The sequence below is a fragment of the Mytilus galloprovincialis genome, chromosome 5 (assembly GCF_965363235.1).
Source record: "Mytilus galloprovincialis chromosome 5, xbMytGall1.hap1.1, whole genome shotgun sequence".
Taxonomy (NCBI): Eukaryota; Metazoa; Mollusca; class Bivalvia; order Mytilida; family Mytilidae; genus Mytilus; species Mytilus galloprovincialis.
In genome coordinates this window covers 70029390-70048512 of record NC_134842.1, presented here as the reverse complement: position 1 = coordinate 70048512, position 19123 = coordinate 70029390, and the positions used below count along the sequence as shown (strand labels likewise).

At 33.8% G+C, this 19123-nt stretch overlaps 1 protein-coding gene across 1 annotated transcript in view; it reads left to right on the top strand.

The window, feature by feature from the left end:
* Positions 1-649: 649 nt before the first annotated feature.
* LOC143074128 (uncharacterized) overlaps positions 650-19123 on the top strand; it is an 85081-nt gene continuing 66607 nt past the window's right edge. Inside the window, exons 1-6 of the mRNA XM_076249674.1 lie at positions 650-1407; positions 2059-2175; positions 5491-5793; positions 10046-10159; positions 10811-10927; positions 15065-15367. Coding sequence (XP_076105789.1) covers positions 5616-5793; positions 10046-10159; positions 10811-10927; positions 15065-15367 — 712 coding nt within the window. The 5' untranslated portion in view covers positions 650-1407; positions 2059-2175; positions 5491-5615. The remainder of the gene's footprint in view (positions 1408-2058; positions 2176-5490; positions 5794-10045; positions 10160-10810; positions 10928-15064; positions 15368-19123) is intronic.

Sequence of the window (19123 nt, the reverse complement as noted above, 5' to 3'; positions counted from 1 at the left end):
GCTGTTCCATTATTCAAGATTGCCGCCATTGGGATCCTATGGGAATTACATACAAATGTCTTCTTTAAGAGAACTAATGATCAAACATAACAATATTATATCAAATTTGGCCTAAAACATCATTATAAGTATCTGTTACAATTTTTTATTTACATTTTTAATATTATTTGAAAATTCCAAGTATAGAATCAGGTGAGCCACACAGGCTCTTGAGATTCTCTAGTTTATATATGGTTCAAAACATTTTTGGATTGATTTTGGAAGTTATGGTCCAAACTCTTGTCCATGTTGTTGTTAGCATCTGTGTAAGTATAAATATGATCTTTCTGAAACTGCTTATTTAAATTTTTCAACCATTTTTTGTGTGAGTTCCTACTACTGTCCCACTATAACATAGTCTTTTAAGTGTACTTTTTGTGTTGAATACTTTTATTCCCAACCTACGTTCGTCCCTGTCCTGCTTCAGGTTAAAATTTTTTGTCAAGGTAGTTTTTGATGAAGCTAAGGTCCAATCAACTTGAAACTTAGTACACCTGAACCTATATATTGTATGATCTTTCTAATTTTAATGCCAAATTAGATTTTTACCCAATTTCATGGTCCATTGAATATGGTAAATAATGTGCAAGTTGGGCATCTGTGTACTTTGGACACATTCTTGTTTTCAGGCAGTTGTGCAGTGCAAAACTATATGTATCAACTGGTTGTTTTAAGTGAATGTACCTATGTGTAGTTACAAGTTGGGCTAATTTGCTGATAACAGAATCAATATTTATACCAAATAAAACAATATTTAAAGATTTAATTACAGTGTTAAATAGGTAACCTTAAAAATATGAACATAAGTTATAAGTATAACAACCTCATAATGAACATATGTATAACACACATGAACAATTCAACAAATGTCATAAGTATAACAAACATGAGCAATTCAACATATGTCACAAGTATAACAAACATGAACAATTCCACATATGTCATAAGTATAACAAACAGGAACAATTCCACATATGTCATAAGTATAAAAAACATGAACAATTCAACATATGTCACAAGTATAACAAACATGAACAATTCCACATATGTCATAAGTATAACAAACTTGAACAATTCAACATATGTCATAAGTATAACAAACATGAATAATTCAACATATGTCATAAGTATAACAAACATCAGGTTGTTGATTTTAAGGGTGTTTATCATTACACTATAGTTAATCTATCATATTATCATGATTATTGTTCAAAATTCAGGCCATACTGGTAATTAAGAACTTTTTTTTTACAGTGAAAGCTATTGAGAAAGCCAGAACAAGCAAACAATCTATCAAAGATAAGAAAGAAAATAAAGCGCTATATAGTGATGTAGTCAAAAAGAATTTAACTAGCAGACCAACAACAGGTAAAAAATGATTGAGAAAATATAAATAAATGGGCTTAAATAAGTTATATTTGAATATGCCTAGTCATATTCACTCTGCTAGTTCAAGATAAAGGACCAGTAATGACCCATCAAATTGTGCAATCAAAAAGACATCAAAATTTTCATAGGGAAGAGTGAAAAAAGGACATATGTTACATGATATAGATATGTTTGAAAATTATAAAGTTATGTAAAATATATAGAAAAAAGACTTGATTAACTCACATTACTGTTGGACAATTTTCTCATTTTTTATAAGCAGTAGAAAAACATACTCAGTAAAATTTGTACCTTTTAGTTATTGTTATTTTCAATAAGTCGCTTCTAAATAAACTGAAGTTATTGATCTTAAATGAAAATATAACTTTTTTATTCCTTTTGTCTTATATTTTTTTTTAAGAATCATAGAAATATATACATGTAGAAAGCAAATCTTAATAGGCAAAATGATCAAAAAGTCAAGATCTAAAACAAATAAGTGAACATTCCCAAAATTGTCAGTTGGCCCTTTATTGAAGTTATTGTCCTAAATGACTTTTTTATTATCAGCTTTTTGCATTTTTGCCTATTATTTTGAAAATAGTTGTATCAGTAAAGACATTTGTGTGTCAACAAACTCTTGTTTTACAGTGAAATCTATTGGGAAAGCCAGCCCTAGCCAACCATCATTCAAGAATAAGAAAGGAGGAAATAAAGTATTATATTGTGATAAATTTAAAAGGAATTTAACAAGTCGACCAATAGCAGGTAACAACTATTTGAGTAAAATGTGTTATTAAATGATTAGAAAATTCTGCTTGGGATGAATGTAGCTATACAGTCAAACCTGCACTAATGGTCACATTGTTTCAACAGTCAGTTGCAACCAATGGTGGCTTTCAAATCTTTTCTTTTTTTTTACTCTATATTATTTTACGTATAGAAAGATAGAAAGCAAATTTGTGCATTAGGGTCTATTAAGGTATTTTGGGAGGCCGAAAGAAGGGAGGGGTTTACTATAGAACCCTATGGGAATTTTTTTTTGAAAATTTTCAAATGAATATAACTTGTAAACTTTAAGTGATAAACACACACAGTCTTCAGAAATGATCATAGGACAATAAAACAAATGACATGAAATAAAGGGGGAATCCCTGGGGGTCATTCCCACGTCCTTAATACTTGAGAATATGCTATTAACTTGTAAACAGTCCAAATCCCCACCCTTAAACCATATATATTCTTGAATGGGACTATAAAACAAATTTAATGAAATAAAAGGGAAGTCCATGGAGGTCACCCCACCCCATTCAATTTGAGAATGTGCTATTATAATGTAAACGGTCCAGATCCCCACCCCTAAACCATATATATTCTTGTAGGGGACAATAAAACAAAGGAAAAGAAATGTCCCTAGGGGGTCACCCCGTCCCCTGTTGTTTGAAAACTTGTAAACGGTCCATATCCCCAACCATAAACCATATATATTCTTGTATGGAACAATAAAACACATCAAATGAATAATATAGGGAGAGTCCATGGGGGTTACCCCCACCCCGTTACAATCATCATTAAGGTATCTTGGTAAAAAAATGTGTTAGATGATCCAGCCTGCCAACCAAGATGACAGACATGGCTAAAAAATTGACATAGGAGTAAAATGCATTTTTTTGTAAACAATTCTGAAACTAAAGCACTTAGAGCAAATCTGACATGGGATAGAAATGATCATCAGATTAAGATCTATTAACCCTGAAAAATTAAGACTAATCAGACAACCCCTTGTTTTGAATTTAGAATTTTTGAAATACTAAGGCTTTTCTACCTCAGGCATAGATTGCCTTGGCTGTATTTGGCAAAACTTTTGGGAATTTTGGTCCTCAATGCTCTTCAACTTTTTACTTTATTTGGCCTTTTTAACTTTTTAGCTCACCTTTCCAAAAGGAAATGTGAGCTTTTGCCATCACTTGGCGTCCGTCGTCTTCCGTTCATCCGTCCGTCGTCGTCGTCCGTCCATCGTAAACTATTTCAAAGATCTTCTTCTCTGAAACTACTGAACCAATTCAAACCAAACTTCATCTGATTGATTCCTAGGGTATCTAGAATAAAGTTTGTGTTTTAATTCCCATTTCATAAAAAAAACATGGCCGCCATGGCTAAAAATAGAACATAGGTGTAAAATGCAGTTTTTAGCTTATAACTCAAAAACCAATTGAAAGCATTTAGAGCAAATCTGACATGGGGTAAAATTGTTTATCAGGTCAAGATATATCTCCCCTGAAATTTTCAGATAAATCGGACAACCCGTTGTTAGGTTGCTGCCCCTGAATTGGTAATTTTAAGGAAATTTTGCTGTTTTTGGTTATTATCTTGAATATTATTATAGATGTAGATAAACTGTAAACAGCAATAATGTAATGCTTGGGGTATACAATGTTTTTTTATACTTTCATCATAAATTATATTATGAACACGAGACAAACGAGACATTTCAGTGTGTCCTCTTGTTTTTGCTTTTGAAGAAGATATGACAGAATCGAAGAACCATTTATATAAATTGAAAACCCAAAATAATCATTGATGGAAGATTTAAGCAAAAAATTTAAGGTGAGCGATTCAGGCTCTTGAGAGCCTCTTGTTTGGATTAAAGCGTCACTGATGAGTCTTTTGTAGACGAAACGTGTTCTCTAGTTAATCTACAGGGCCAATAAGAATAAAACTAAGCCACATGCCATCCAACTAACATGGCAATCTATCCGAATAAAGTACATAGGGATTTATTATTGAGGTGTAAGGGAAAATTTGTTAAAAAAAATCAAAACAATTTCAAGTAGTCATAACTTGAAAACTAATTTAAATAATGATAAGGGGTCTTCAGTAAGTATTGTCTAAGTCGAGATACTAGTGGGATAACCTTTTTATACGCCCGTCAAAATTTTGACGGGACGTATTATGGTATACAAATGTCCGGTGTCTGTCCGTCCGTCCGTCTGTCCGTCCGTCCGTCTGTCCGTCCGTCCGTCTGTCTGTCCGTCTGTCCGGCGTAAACATGTCGCACCGTAACTTGAGAACGACTTATCCAAATCTCATGAAACTTAAAATAGTTGTTTCTTATGATGGTCAAATGATCTGTATACTTTTTGGTGAAAATAAGATTTAAACTTTTTGAGTTACGGCACTTTGTAACTAAAACAGGGGTGTGTTTTTTTTCACATGTCGCACCGTATCTCAAAAACGTTTCTTGATTATTGCTTAAAACTTTACACACTTCTTAGTTATATTAATCTCAATATCTGTATACTTTTTGGTGATGATTCAAAATTTCATTTTTGAGTTTTTGAGTATTTTATAAAAAAGGGGGAGGGTTTTTTTACATGTCGCGCCGTATCTCAAAAACGATTTATGATTATTGCTTAAAACTTTACACACTTCTTTGTTATATTAATTTAAAGATCTGTATACTTTTTGGTGATGACTCAAAATTTTATTTTTGAGTTATTGAGTATTTTGTAAAAAAGGGGAGGTTTTTTTTTTACATGTCGCACCGTATCTCAAAAACAATTTATGATTATTGCTTGAAACTGTACACACTTCTTTGTTATACTAATTTAAAGATCTGTATACTTTTTGGTTTGATTCAAAATTTTATTTTAGTGATATTTGTAAAAAAAAAACAGGGTGGGGGGGGGGGGTTTCACATGTCCCGCCGTGTCTCAAAAACAATAAATGGTTATTGCTTAAAACTTCCTCAGAAACTATTTATGATTATTACATAAAACTACACAAGACGTCGGGCGTATCATGCGCTCATGGCGCAGCTGTTTATTTAATTTAGTTATTAGGGTATCTTATACTATTTATTAAGATTTAAACCTTATTTTACATGATTTCCAAAACCACAGAAGATTTTAAGCAACACAGGCTCATGAGAGCTAGCCTCTAATTTTAAACAAAAATTGCTATTGTTGAAGATGCAGGTGAGCAAGCCCACCTTGTTAGAGACTCTAGTTCCCCTGCTTCATACTTATGTGTTTGAATTTAAGATAAGAAATCAACTAAATATTTAATCTCCATTTACAACAGAGGTACCACAAGCACCTGCAAATTTGAAGGTGAAGACAAGGACCAATGACAAGTTGACTTTGGAATGGACAAGGCCAAAGGCAATTGGCGATTCAAAGGTTACTGGGTACAATATTTCCCTGAAAATGGTTGATTCTGATGACTGGAAAAAGATTGGACGAGGCAGATCATTTGTCACCTCCTATACCATTAAGAATCTGAAGCTGGACAAACATTATGTATGTAGTGTCAGTGCTGAAAACAAAGTTGGTAAAGGACCAGCAGCAGAGGTAGAGTCTCCTGTTGTTCAACATCAAAAGCCAGGTAAATTGAAGTTCTGTCTGAGTTCATTCAAAATTAAAAGCTGAATTGGGTTTTTTTAGTTCCTGAGTGATTAAGTTAAATTTGAATTATCTGTAACTTTTAAAAGACATGATCAGAAAAGTGCAATTAACGTAAACACCAAATTAATCCAGTGTTATTATCATTTTCTTACACTATTTTGATACCAGTTATTACTCACATGACTTGATCAATAAAAAAAATCTCCATTGAAAATATGGGGAAAAAATATTATATTATGTTCTAACTTTCTCATTCAAAGTTTAGGAATTTTGTTTTTAGCTCACCTGGCTTAAAGGGCCAAGTGAGCTTTTCTCATCACTTGGCGTTCGTCATTGTCGGCGTAACTTTTCACATTTTGAACATCTTCTAGGGAACCACTGAATGAAATGGAACCAAACATAGCATGAATGATCCTTATGAGGTGTTGACCAAGTGTTGTTACTTTGTAGCTGATCCATTATCCAAGATGGCTGCCAGCAGGGGACTAAGTTTAACATAGGACCCTATGGAAAATACATACAAATGTCTTCTTTTAGAGAACCACTGAATGGAAAGAAACCAAACATAGCATGAATGTTCTTTATGAGATGCCTACCAAGTGTTGTTACTTTGTAACCAATCCATCATCCAAGATGGCCACTAACAGGGGACTTAGTGTAACATAAGACCCTATATATATATGGGAAATACATACAAATGTCTTCTTTTAGTGAACCACTGATAGGAATGAAACCAAACAGCATGAATGTTCCTTATGAGATGCTTACTAAGTGTTGTTACTTTGTAGCAGATCCATCATCTATTAGATGGCTGCCAGCAGAGGACTTAGTTAAACTTAGTACCCTATGGGAAATACTTACAAATGTCTTCTTTTAGAAAACCACTAAATGGAATGAAACCAAACATAGCATGAATGTTCCTTATGAGGTGTTGACCAAGTGTTCTCAGGCCTCTTCAATAAAAAAAATTTCAACTTGTCCTGTAGGACAAGCACATACCAAAATTTACTTGCCCGAATGAAATTGTTACTTGTCCAAAAAATTTCTATTAAAAATAACCTTTTTTACATTTTTAGTTGATTAAAGGAACAAAACGAATTTAAACAATATAACAGAATTTGATGTATTTTTTTTAAAATACTTTTCAAAAATATGAGTCAAGTACAACTGCGAAGCTAGTCATATTACAGGAATTAGGTTCTAGTTTCCATCAATGCTAGTCTCATCAGACTCTAATCATGAGTCACTATCTGATAGGCCTGAACACTCATTGGATTTGTATTCTGTTTGGTGTTTTTTTAAGTTTTGTGAATTTAATGGTAAATAAAAAAAAATATTTTTGTGAAAAAATTACTGGTATGGTATTTATTATAAGGAACAGAATAAGGTAGAAAAATGAGGTACTGATTTGTCTTGGTCCCGAAATGTCTCCTGCCTTGTCAAACTGTCTATCAATCATGTCTTCTAAATATGTCTCCTACGGTGCCAAACTGTCTCTTAAACAATTGGAGCTGAATCTTTCGAGGTGACGAACTGTCCTGTAAAGTTACCTTATCTACAAAGCGCATCATTGATTCCGATCAGTAAGACTGTTTTCTGAGAATAGTATACCTTTTACCTGTTAAAAAGTACCTGACAAAGAACCAGTTAAAAATTATCGATTGCAAGTAAACATGTTGAAGAAAAAGGTTTTGCATTTGAATAAGCAGAATACAGAAACATGTCAAATTAATATTTGTTTTCTTGTTTTTGTTTATAATAAATTACTTTGTTCATCAAAGTTGGATTAAATTTATTTTCTGCAGAATAATTGTACTTGTCCCGACGGACAAGCTTGATTCAGCTTTTACTTGTCCGACCTTTTTTCTCTCTGGTACCGCACAATCGGACAAGCGTTATTGTCGAGGCCTGGTTCTTACTTTGAAACCGATCCATTTTATAAGATGGCCACAAGCAGGGACCTAGTTTAATATAGATCCCTATGGGAAATACATACAAATGTTTCTTTTGAAGAACCACTGAATGTAATGAAACAAAATTTATCATGAATGTTCCTTATGAGGTACTAAACAATGTGTTGTTATTTTGTAGCCGTTCCATTATTCAAGATTGCCGCCATTGGGGGACTTATTTTAACATGGGATCCTATGGGAATTACATACAAATGTCTTCTTTGTGGGACCTAGTTTAATATAGATCCCTATGGGAAATACATACAAATGTCTTCTTTTGAAGAACCACTGAATGGAATGAAACAAAATTTATCATGAATGTTCCTTATGAGGTACTAAACAATGTGTTGTTATTTTGTAGCTGTTCCATTATTCAAGATTGCCGCCATTGGGGGACTTATTTTAACATGGGATCCTATATGGGAATTACTTACAAATGTCTTCCTTAAGAGAACTAATGATCAAACATAACAATATTAAATCAAATTTGGCCTAAAACATCATTATAAGTATCTGTTACAATTTTTAATTTACATTTTTATACCCCCGCTTTAAAAAAGGGGGGGTATACTGTTTTACCTCTGTCTATCAGTCCGTCCATCAGTCCGTCCGTCAGTCAGTCTGTCCCATGAAACTTTTGTCACATTTTTCTCAGGAACTACACATCCACCCTTTCTGTAATTTGGTATCAACATTTATATATGTCAGCCATACTGTTTGATGCGTTTTCAGATTCATCACTTGACAACTTCCTGTTTACCAAACACTTGTCTGATTTTACACATGATAGCCAAGTTTAAAATTTTCGTCACATTTTTCTCAGGAACTACAATACAAGGATTTCTGAAATTTGGTTTCAGGATTTATATAAGTCAGCTATACCGTGTGATGCGTTTTCAGATTCATCACTTGACAACTTCCTGTTAACCGAACACTTGTATGATTTTACACATGATAACCAAGTTAAAAATTTTCGTCACATTTTTCTCAGGAACTACAATACAAGGATTTCTGAAATTTGGTTTCAGGATTTTTATAAGTCAGCTATACTGTGTGATGCGTTTTCAGATTCATCACTCAACAACTTCCTGTTTACCGAACACTTGCATATTTTTACACTATTAGTATTATCCACTTGAGGCGGGGGTATCATCAGTGAGCAGTAGCTCACAGTTTCACTTGTTAATATTATTTCAAAATTCCAAGTATAGAATCAGGTGAGCTCTTGAGATTCTCTAGTTTATATATGGTTCAAAACATTTTTGGATTGATTTTGGAAGTTATGGTCCAAACTCTTGTCCATGTTGTTGTTAGCATCGGTGTAAGTATAAATATGATCTTTCTGAAACTGCTTATTTAAATTTTTCAGCCATTTTTTTGTGTGAGTTCCTACTACTGTCCCACTATAACATAGTCTTTTATGTGTACTTTTTGTGTTGAATACTTTTATTCCCAACCTACGTTCGTCCCTGTCCTGCTTCAGGTTAAATCTTTTTGTCAAGGTAGTTTTTGATGAAGCTAAGGTCCAGTCAACTTGAAACTTAGTACACCTGTACCTATATATGGTATGATCTTTCTAATTTTAATGCCAAATTAGATTTTTACCCAATTTTATGGTCCATTGAATATGGTAAATAATGTGCGAGTGGGGCATCTGTGTACTTTGGACACATTCTTGTTTTCAGGCAGTTGTGCAGTGCAAAACTATATGTATCAACTGGTTGTTTTAAGTGAATGTACCTATGTGTAGTTACAAGTTGGGCTAATTTGCTGATAACAGAATCAATATTTATACCAAATAAAACAATATTTAAAGATTTAATTACAGTGTTAAATAGGTAACCTTAAAAATATGAACATCAGTTATAAGTATAACAACCTGATAATGAACGTTATGAAGTATAACAAAGATGAACAATTCAACAAATGTCATAAGTATAACAAACATGAACAATTCAACATATGTCACAAGTATATAACAAACATGAACAATTCCACATATGTCATAAGTATAACAAACTTGAACAATTCAACATATGTCATAAGTATAACAAACATGAACAATTCAACATATGTCACAAGTATAACAAACATGAACAATTCCACATATGTCATAAGTATAACAAACTTGAACAATTCAACATATGTCATAAGTATAACAAACATCAGGTTGTTGATTTTAAGGGTATTTATCATTATACTATAGTTAATCTATCATATTATCATGATTATTGTTCAAAATTCAGGCCATACTGGTAATTTAGAACTTTTTTTTTACAGTGAAAGCTATTGAGAAAGCCAGAACAAGCAAACAATCTATCAAAGATAAGAAAGAAAATAAAGCGCTATATAGTGATGTAGTCAAAAAGAATTTAACTAGCAGACCAACAACAGGTAAAAAATGATTGAGAAAATTTAAGTAAATGGGCTTAAATAAGTTATATTTGAATATGCCTAGTCATATTCACTCTGCTAGTTCAAGATAAAGGACCAGTAATGACCCATCAAATTGTGCAATTAAAAAGACATCAAAATTTTCATAGGGAAGAGTGAAAAAAGGACATATGTTACATGATATAGATATGTTTGAAAATTATAAAGTTATGTAAAATATATAGAAAAAAGACTTGATTAACTCACATTACTGTTGGACAATTTTCTCATTTTTTATAAGCAGTAGAAAAACATTCTCAGTCAAATTGGTACCGTTTAGTTATTGTTATTTTCAATAAGTCGCTTCTAAATAAACTGAAGTTATTGATCTTAAAAGAAAATATATCTTTTTTATTCCTTTTGTCTTATTTTTTTTTTTAAGAATCATAGAAATATATACATGTAGAAAGCAAATGTTAATAGGCAAAATGATCAAAAAGTCAAGATCTAAAACAAATAAGTGAACATTCCCAAAATTGTCAGTTGGCCCTTTATTGAAGTTATTGTCCTAAATAACTTTTTTATTATCAGCTTTTTGCATTTTTGCCTATTATTTTGAAAATAGTTGTATCAGTGAAGACATTTGTGTGTCAACAAACTCTTGTTTTACAGTGAAATCTATTGGGAAAGCCAGCCCTAGCCAACCATCATTCAAGAATAAGAAAGGAGGAAATAAAGTATTATATTGTGATAAATTTAAAAGGAATTTAACAAGTCGACCAATAGCAGGTAACAACTATTTGAGTAAAATGTGTTTTTAAAGGATTAGAAAATTCTGCTTGGGATGAATGTAGCTATACAGTCAAACCTGCACTAATGGTCACATTGTTTCAACAGTCAATTGCAACCAATGGTGGCTTTCAAATCTTTCCTCTTTTTTACTCTATATTATTTTACGTATAGAAAGATAGAAAGCAAATTTGTGCATTAGGGTCTATTAAGGTATTTTGAGAGGCCAAAAGAAGGGAGGGGTTTACTATAGAACCCTATGGGATTTTAATTTCGAAAATTTTCAAATGAATATAACTTGTAAACTTTAAGTGATAAACACACACAGTCTTCAGAAATGATCATAGGACAATAAAACAAATCACATGAAATAAAGGGGGAATCCCTGGGGGTCATTCCCATCCCCTTAATATTTGAGAATATGCTATTATCTTGTAAACAGTCCAAATCCCCACCCCTAAACCATATATATTCTTGAATGAGACGATAAAACAAATTTAATGAAATAAAAGAGAAGTCCCTGGGGGTCACCCCACCCCATTCAATTTGAGAATATGCTATTATAATGTAAACGGTCCAGATCCCCAGCCCTAAACCATATATATTCTTGTAGGGGACAATAAAACAAATGAAAAGAAATAAAAGGGAAGTCCCTAGGGGGTCACTCCACCCCCTGTTGTTTGAAAACTTGTAAACGGTCCATATCCCCAACCATAAACCATATATATTCTTGTATGGAACAATAAAACACATCAAATGAAATAATATAGGGAGAGTCTATGGGGGTTACCCCCACCCCGTTACAATCATCATTAAGGTATCTTGGTAAAAAAATGTGTTAGATGATCCAGCCTGCCAACCAAGATGACAGACATGGCTAAAAAATGGACATAGGAGTAAAATGCATTTTTTTGTAAACAATTAAACTAAAGCACTTAGAGCAAATCTGACATGGGATAGAAATGATCATCAGATTAAGGTCTATTAACCCTGAAAAATTAAGACTAATCAGACAACCCCTTGTTTTGAATTTAGAATTTTTGAAATACTAAGGCTTTTCTACCTCAGGCATAGATTGCCTTGGCTGTATTTGGCAAAACTTTTGGAAATTTTGGTCCTCAATGCTCTTCAACTTTTTACTTTATTTGGCCTTTTTAACTTTTTAGGAAAAAAGAAAATGTGAGCTTTTGCCATCACTTGGCGTCCGTCGTCTTCCGTCCGTCCGTTGTCTTCTGTCCGTCCGTCCGTCATCGTCGTCCGTCCGTCGTAAACTATTTCAAAGATCTCCTCTGAAACTACTGAACCAATTCAAACCAAACTTCATCTGATTGATGCCTAGGGTATCTAGAATAAAGTTTGTGTTTTAATTCCCATTTCATCAAAAAACATGGCCGCCATGGCTAAAAATAGAACATAGGGGTTAAATGCAGTTTTTAGCTTATAACTCAAAAACCAATTGAAAGCATTTAGAGCAAATCTGACAGGGGGTAAAATTGTTTATCAGGTCAAGATCTATCTGCCCTGAAATTTTCAGATGAATCGGACAACCCGTTGTTAGGTTGCTGCCCCTGAATTGGTAATTTTAAGGAAATTTTGCTGTTTTTGGTTATTATCATGAATATTATTATAGATAGAGATACAATGTAAACAGCAAAAATGTTCAGCAAAGTAAGATTTACAAATAAGTCAACATGATCGAAATTGTCATTTGACCCCTTTAGGAGTTATGGCCCTTTATAGTCAATTTTTAACCATTTTCCGTAGATCTTAGTTATCTTTTACAAAAATCTTCTGTGAAACTACTGGGTCAAATTGAACCAAACTTGGCAACAATCATCATTGGGGTAACTTGTTTAAAAATTGTGTCGGTTGACCCGGCCAACCAACCAAGATGGCCACCATGGCTAAAAATAGAACATAGGGGTTAGATCAGTTTTTGGCTTATAACTCAAAAACCAAAGCATTTAGAGCAAATCTGACATGAGGTTAAATGGTTTATCAGGTCAAGATCTATCTGCCCTGAAATTTTCAGATGAATCAGACAACTGATTGTTAGTTTGCTGCCTTTGAATTGGTTATTTTAAGGAAATTTTGCTGTTTTTGGTTATTATCATGAATATTATTATAGATAGAGATAAACTGTAAACAGCAAAAATGTTCAGCAAAGTAAGATTCACAAATAAGTCAACATGACCGAAATGGTCAGTTGACCCCTTTAGGAGTTATTGCCCTTTATAGTCAATTTTTAACCATTTTCCGTAAATCTTAGTTATCTTTTACAAAAATCTTCTCCTCTGAAACTACTGGGCCATATTTAACCAAACATGGCCAAAATTATTATTAGGGTATCTAGTTTAAAAATTGTGTCTGGTGACCCGGCTTACCAACCAAGATGGCCACCATGGCTAAAAATAGAACATAGGGGGTAAAATGCAGTTTTTAGCTTATAACTCAAAAACCAAAGCATTTAGAGCAAATCTGACATGGGGTAAAATTGTTTATCAGGTCAAGATATATCTGCCCTGAAATTTTCAGATGAATCAGACAACTGATTGTTAGGTTGCTGCCTTTGAATTGGTTATTTTAAGGAAATTTTGCTGTTTTTGGTTATTATCATGAATATTATTATAGATAGAGATAAACTGTAAACAGCAAAAATGTTCAGCAAAGTAAGATTCATAAATAAGTCAACATGACCGAAATGGTCAGTTGACCCCTTTAGGAGTTATGGCCCTTTATAGTCAATTTTTAACCATTTTCCGTAAATCTTAGTTATCTTTTACAAAAATCTTCTCCTCTGAAACTACTGGGCCAAATTTAACCAAACATGGCCAAAATTATTATTAGGGTATCTAGTTTAAAAATTGTGTCTGGTGACCTGGCTTACCAACCAAGATGGCCACCATGGCTAAAAATAGAACATAGGGTGTAAAATGCAGTTTTTAGCTTATAACTCAAAAACCAAAGCATTTAGAGCAAATCTGACATGGGGTAAAATTGTTTATCAGGTCAAGATATATCTGCCCTGAAATTTTTAGATGAATCGGACAACCCGTTGTTGGGTTGCCGCCCCTGAATTGGTAATTTTAAGGAAATTTTGCTGTTTTTGGTTATTATCTTGAATATTATTATAGATGTAGATAAACTGTTAACAGCAATAATGTAATGCTTGGGGTATACAATGTTTTTTTTATACTTTCATCATAAATTATATTATGAACACGAGACAAACGAGACATTTCAGTGTGTCCACTCTTGTTTTTGCTTTTGAAGAAGATATGACAGAATCGAAGAACCATTTATATAAATTGAAAACCCAAAATAATCATTGATGGAAGATTTAAGCAAAAAATTTAAGGTGAGAGATGCAGGGTCTTGAGAGCCTCTTGTTTGGATAAGAGCGTCACTGATGAGTCTTTTGTAGACGAAACGTGTGTCTGGGGTATATACAAAATTTAGTCCTGGTATCTATGATGAGTTTATTTTGTTGGATATAACTGCCCCTGAATTTGTAATTTTAAGGAAATTAAGCAGTTTTTTGTTTATTATCTAATATCTTATTATAGACAAAGATAATGTATATAAGATCTAAAAATATGTTGATATGACAAAGATATTCAATTGACCCCTTAAATTGTATTGCTTTATAAAGTGAATTTCGCAATTTTTTCTTTTACCAAAATATTCTCTAGTTAATCTACAGGGCCAATTAGAATAAAACTAAGCCACAATGCCATCCAACTAACATGGCAATCTATTCGAATAAAGTACAAAAGTACACAGGGATTTATTATTGAGGTGTAAGGGAAAATTGTTAAATAATGATAAGGGGTCTTCAGTAAGTATTGTCTAAGTCGAGATACTAGTGGGATAACCTTTTTTAATTTAGTTATTAGGGTATCTTATACTATTTATTAAGATTTAAACCTTATTTTACATGATTTCCAAAACCACAGAAGATTTTAAGCAACACAGGCTCATGAGAGCTAGCCTCTAATTTTAAACAAAAATTGCTATTGTTGAAGATGCAGGTGAGAAAGCCCACCTTGTTAGAGACTCTAGTTCCCCTGCTTCATACTTATGTGTTTGAATTTAAGATAAGAAATCAACTAAATATTTAATCTCCATTTACAACAGAGGTACCACAAGCACCTGCAAATTTGAAGGTGAAGACAAGGACCAATGACAAGTTGACTTTGGAATGGACAAGGCCAAAGGCAATTGGCGATTCAAAGGTTACTGGGTACAATATTTCCCTGAAAATGGTTGATTCTGATGACTGGAAAAAGATTGGACGAGGCAGATCATTTGTCACCTCCTATACCATTAAGAATCTGAAGCTGGACAAACATTATGTATGTAGTGTCAGTGCTGAAAACAAAGTTGGTAAAGGACCAGCAGCCGAGGTAGAGTCTCCTGTTGTTCAACATCAAAAGCCAGGTAAATTGAAGTTCTGTCTGAGTTCATTCAAAATTAAAGGCTGAATTGGGTTTTTTTAATTCCTGAGTGATTAAGTTAAATTTAAATTATCTGTAACTTTTAAAAGACATGATCAGAAAAGTGCAATTAACATAAACACCAAATTAATCCAGTGTTATCATTTTCTTGCACTATCTTGATACCAGTTTTTTTACTCGCATGACTTGATCAATAAATAAAAAATCTCCATTGATAATATGGGAAAACAATATTATATTATGTTCTAACTTTCTCATTCAAAGTTTAGGAATTTTGTTTTTAGCTCACCTGGCTCAAAGGGCCAAGTGAGCTTTTCTCATCACTTGGCGTTCGTCATTGTCGACATTTTGAACATCTTCTAGAGAACCACTGAATGAAATGGAACCAAACATAGCATGAATGATCCTTATGAGGTATTGACCAAGTGTTACTACTTTGTAACGGATCCATCATCCAAGATGGCTGCCTGGGGGGAATTAAGTTTAACATAGGACCCTATGGGAAATACATACAATTGTCTTCTTTTAGAGAACCGTTGAACGGAAAGAAAACCAAACATGGCATGAATGTTTTTTATCAGATGCTGACCCAGTGTTGATACTTTGTAGCTGGTCCATCATCCAAGATGGCCACTAGCAGGGGACTTAGTTTAACATAGTTCCCTATGGGAAATCCATACAAGTGTCTTCTTTTGAAGAACCACTGAATGGAATGAAACCAAACATAGCATGAATGTTCCTTATGAGATATATAGATGCTTACTAAGTGTTGTTACTTTGTAGCTGATCCATCATCTAAGATGGCTGACTTAGTTTAACATATTACCTATGGGAAATACATGCAAATGTCTTCTTTTAGAGAACCACTAAATGGAATGAAACCAAACATAGCATGAATGTTCCTTATGAGGTGCTGACCAAGTGTTCTTACTTTGTAGCCTATCCATTATATAAGATGGTGGCCAGCAGGGACTTAGTTTAACATAGGACCCTATGGGAAATACATACAAATGTCTTCTTAGAGAAGCAAGGAATGGAATGAAATCAAACATGGCATGAATGTTCCTTATGAGGTGCTGACCAAGTGTTCTTACTTTGTAGCCGATCAATTATATAAGATCAGGCTGCCAGCAGGGACTTAGTTTAACATAGGACCCTATGGGAAATACATACAAATGTCTTCTTAGAGAAGCAAGGAATGGAATGAAATCAAACATGGCATGAATGTTCCTTATGAGGTGCTGACCAAGTGTTCTTACTTTGTAGCCGATCCATTATCCAAGATGGCCACCAGGGGGCGGGACCTTGTTTAACATAGGACCCTATGGGAAATCCATACAAATGTCTTCTTTTGAAGAACCACTGAATGGAATGAAACCAAATGTATCATGAATGTTCCTTATGAGGTACTAAACAAAGTGTTGTTACTTTGTAGCCGTTCCATTATTCAAGATGGCCACCAACGGGGGACTTAGTTTAATATGGGATCCTATGGGAAATACATACAAATGTCTTCTTTAAGAGAACTACTGATCAAACATAACAATATTTAATCAAATTTGGCCTAAAACATCATTTTAAGTATCTGTTACAATTTTTTCACAGTTTTTAATATTTTTTTCAAAATCCCAAGTATAGAATCAGGTGAGCGACACAGGCTCTTGTGAGCCTTTAGTTTATATATGGTTCAAAACATTTTTGGATTGATTTTGGAAGTTATGGTCCAAATTGTTGTTAGCATTGGTGTCAGCTTATAATTTAGCTATAAGACCATTGGTTTCTGGATAATAACTTTAGTATTAGTAAATAGAAATATATGAAATTTTAACACGAGGTTTGAAATCATAAAAGGAAGGCTGGGATTTATTTGGGGGGTTTTGGTTCCAACAGTTAATGTATAAAGGGCCAAAAAAGGGCAAAAAGAAGCATTTTTATAGTATCCAGACAATACCTGAATGTAAGTATAATTATGATCTTTCTGAAACTGCTAATACCCCAGTCCTACTAGGCCATGCTCGCACTAGATCGCAGTAGGGTTGTATCATGGTCGTGGTGAGGTCTTCAAGATCGTGATGAGCGTGGCCAACTTTGAACATGTTCAAAATAATCGTGGTGCAGTCGTGGCCAAATCAGGTCGCAGTAGAAGCGTAGTGAAAGCGCACTAAGATCGTAGTAAGATCGCAAAGGTCGCTGTACCATCGTAGTGAGAGCGTAGCGAAAGCGTGATTCTATTCGGAGAAACTGCGCTACGATCTCATTGCGACGTTATTACGACTTTACTACGATCATCACGTTCTCACCGTGACCAAACTACGCTTCCACTACGACTATACCACACTGTTTACGACCATAGTACGATTCTAGCACGCCCTTGCCGTCCTCATCACGCTCTTCTCACGACCTGACTACGTTCATACTACGACCATTATTCTCATTGTCATTTTCCAATAAAATATATTAATTTTCTCCAGGGTTTGTTTGTCTGTATGTAATTGGGACTTCTTGTCCATTTTCTCTAACGGTTCAACCATGCTTCTTGTTTTCATATTGATTAGACCGTTGGTTTTCCCGTTTGAACAGTTTTACACTAGCAATTTTTGGGGCCTTTTATATCTTGCTGTTCGGTGTAAGCCAAGGCTCCGTGTTGAAGGTCGTATCTTGGCCTATAATTGTTACTTTTAAAAATTGTTACTTGGATTGAGAATTGTCTCATTGGCACTCATACCACATCGTGGTAAGAACGTGCTATAATCGCAGTAGAAGTGTGGTAAGATCGTGTTGCAATTGGATAACTTGTGGTATGGTCGTAGTGAGAATGTGATGAGCGTAGAAAGATCTTGATAAGCGTAGTATGGTCGCAGAATAAGCGCGGTGAGAACGTGTTATAATCGTAGCGGGATCGTTGAAGAAGCGTAATGAGGACGTAGTAGCATCGTGAAAGCAACAAAAATTTACATTTTTATGCCGCTCATACCGCGACCGTACCACGATCTGAATTTAATTTAGATCGCGGTGAGTGTGGTGAGATCGTGGTCTAGTGGGACTGAGGCTTAATTTAAATTTTTCAGCTATTTTTTTTGTGTGAGTTGCTACTACTGTCCCACTATAACATAGCTCTTTTCTGTGTACTTTTTGTGTTGAATACTTTTATGCTCTACCTACGCTCATCCCTGTCCTGCTTCAGGTAAAAAAAAATTTGTCAAGGTAGTTTTTGTCTATTATGAAGCTGAAGTCCAATCAACTTGAAACTTAGTACAGTTGTTGCTTATGATATGATCTTTCTAATTTTTTAGCCAAATTATACTTTGAACCTCAATTTGACGGTCCACTGAACATATAAAATGAAAGTGCTAGTTTCAGGTGAAAGTTTTTGGTCAAGGTAGTTTTTGATGATTCAATCAACTTGAAACTTAGTATCATCTTTCTAATTTTAATCCCAAATTCGATTTTTTACCCAATTTTATGGTCCATTGAATACGGAAAATAATGTGCGAGTGGGGCATCTGTGTACTTTGGACACATTCTTGTTTTCAGGCAGTTGTGCAGTGCAAAACTATATGTATCAACTGGTTGTTTTACAGTGAAAGTACCTAGCTATGTGTAGTTACAAGTTGGTCTAATTTGCTGATAACAAAATCAATATTTATACCAAATATAACAATATTTAAAGATTTAATTACAGTGTTAAATAGGTAACCTTGAAAATATGAACATAAGTTATAAGTATAACAACCTGATA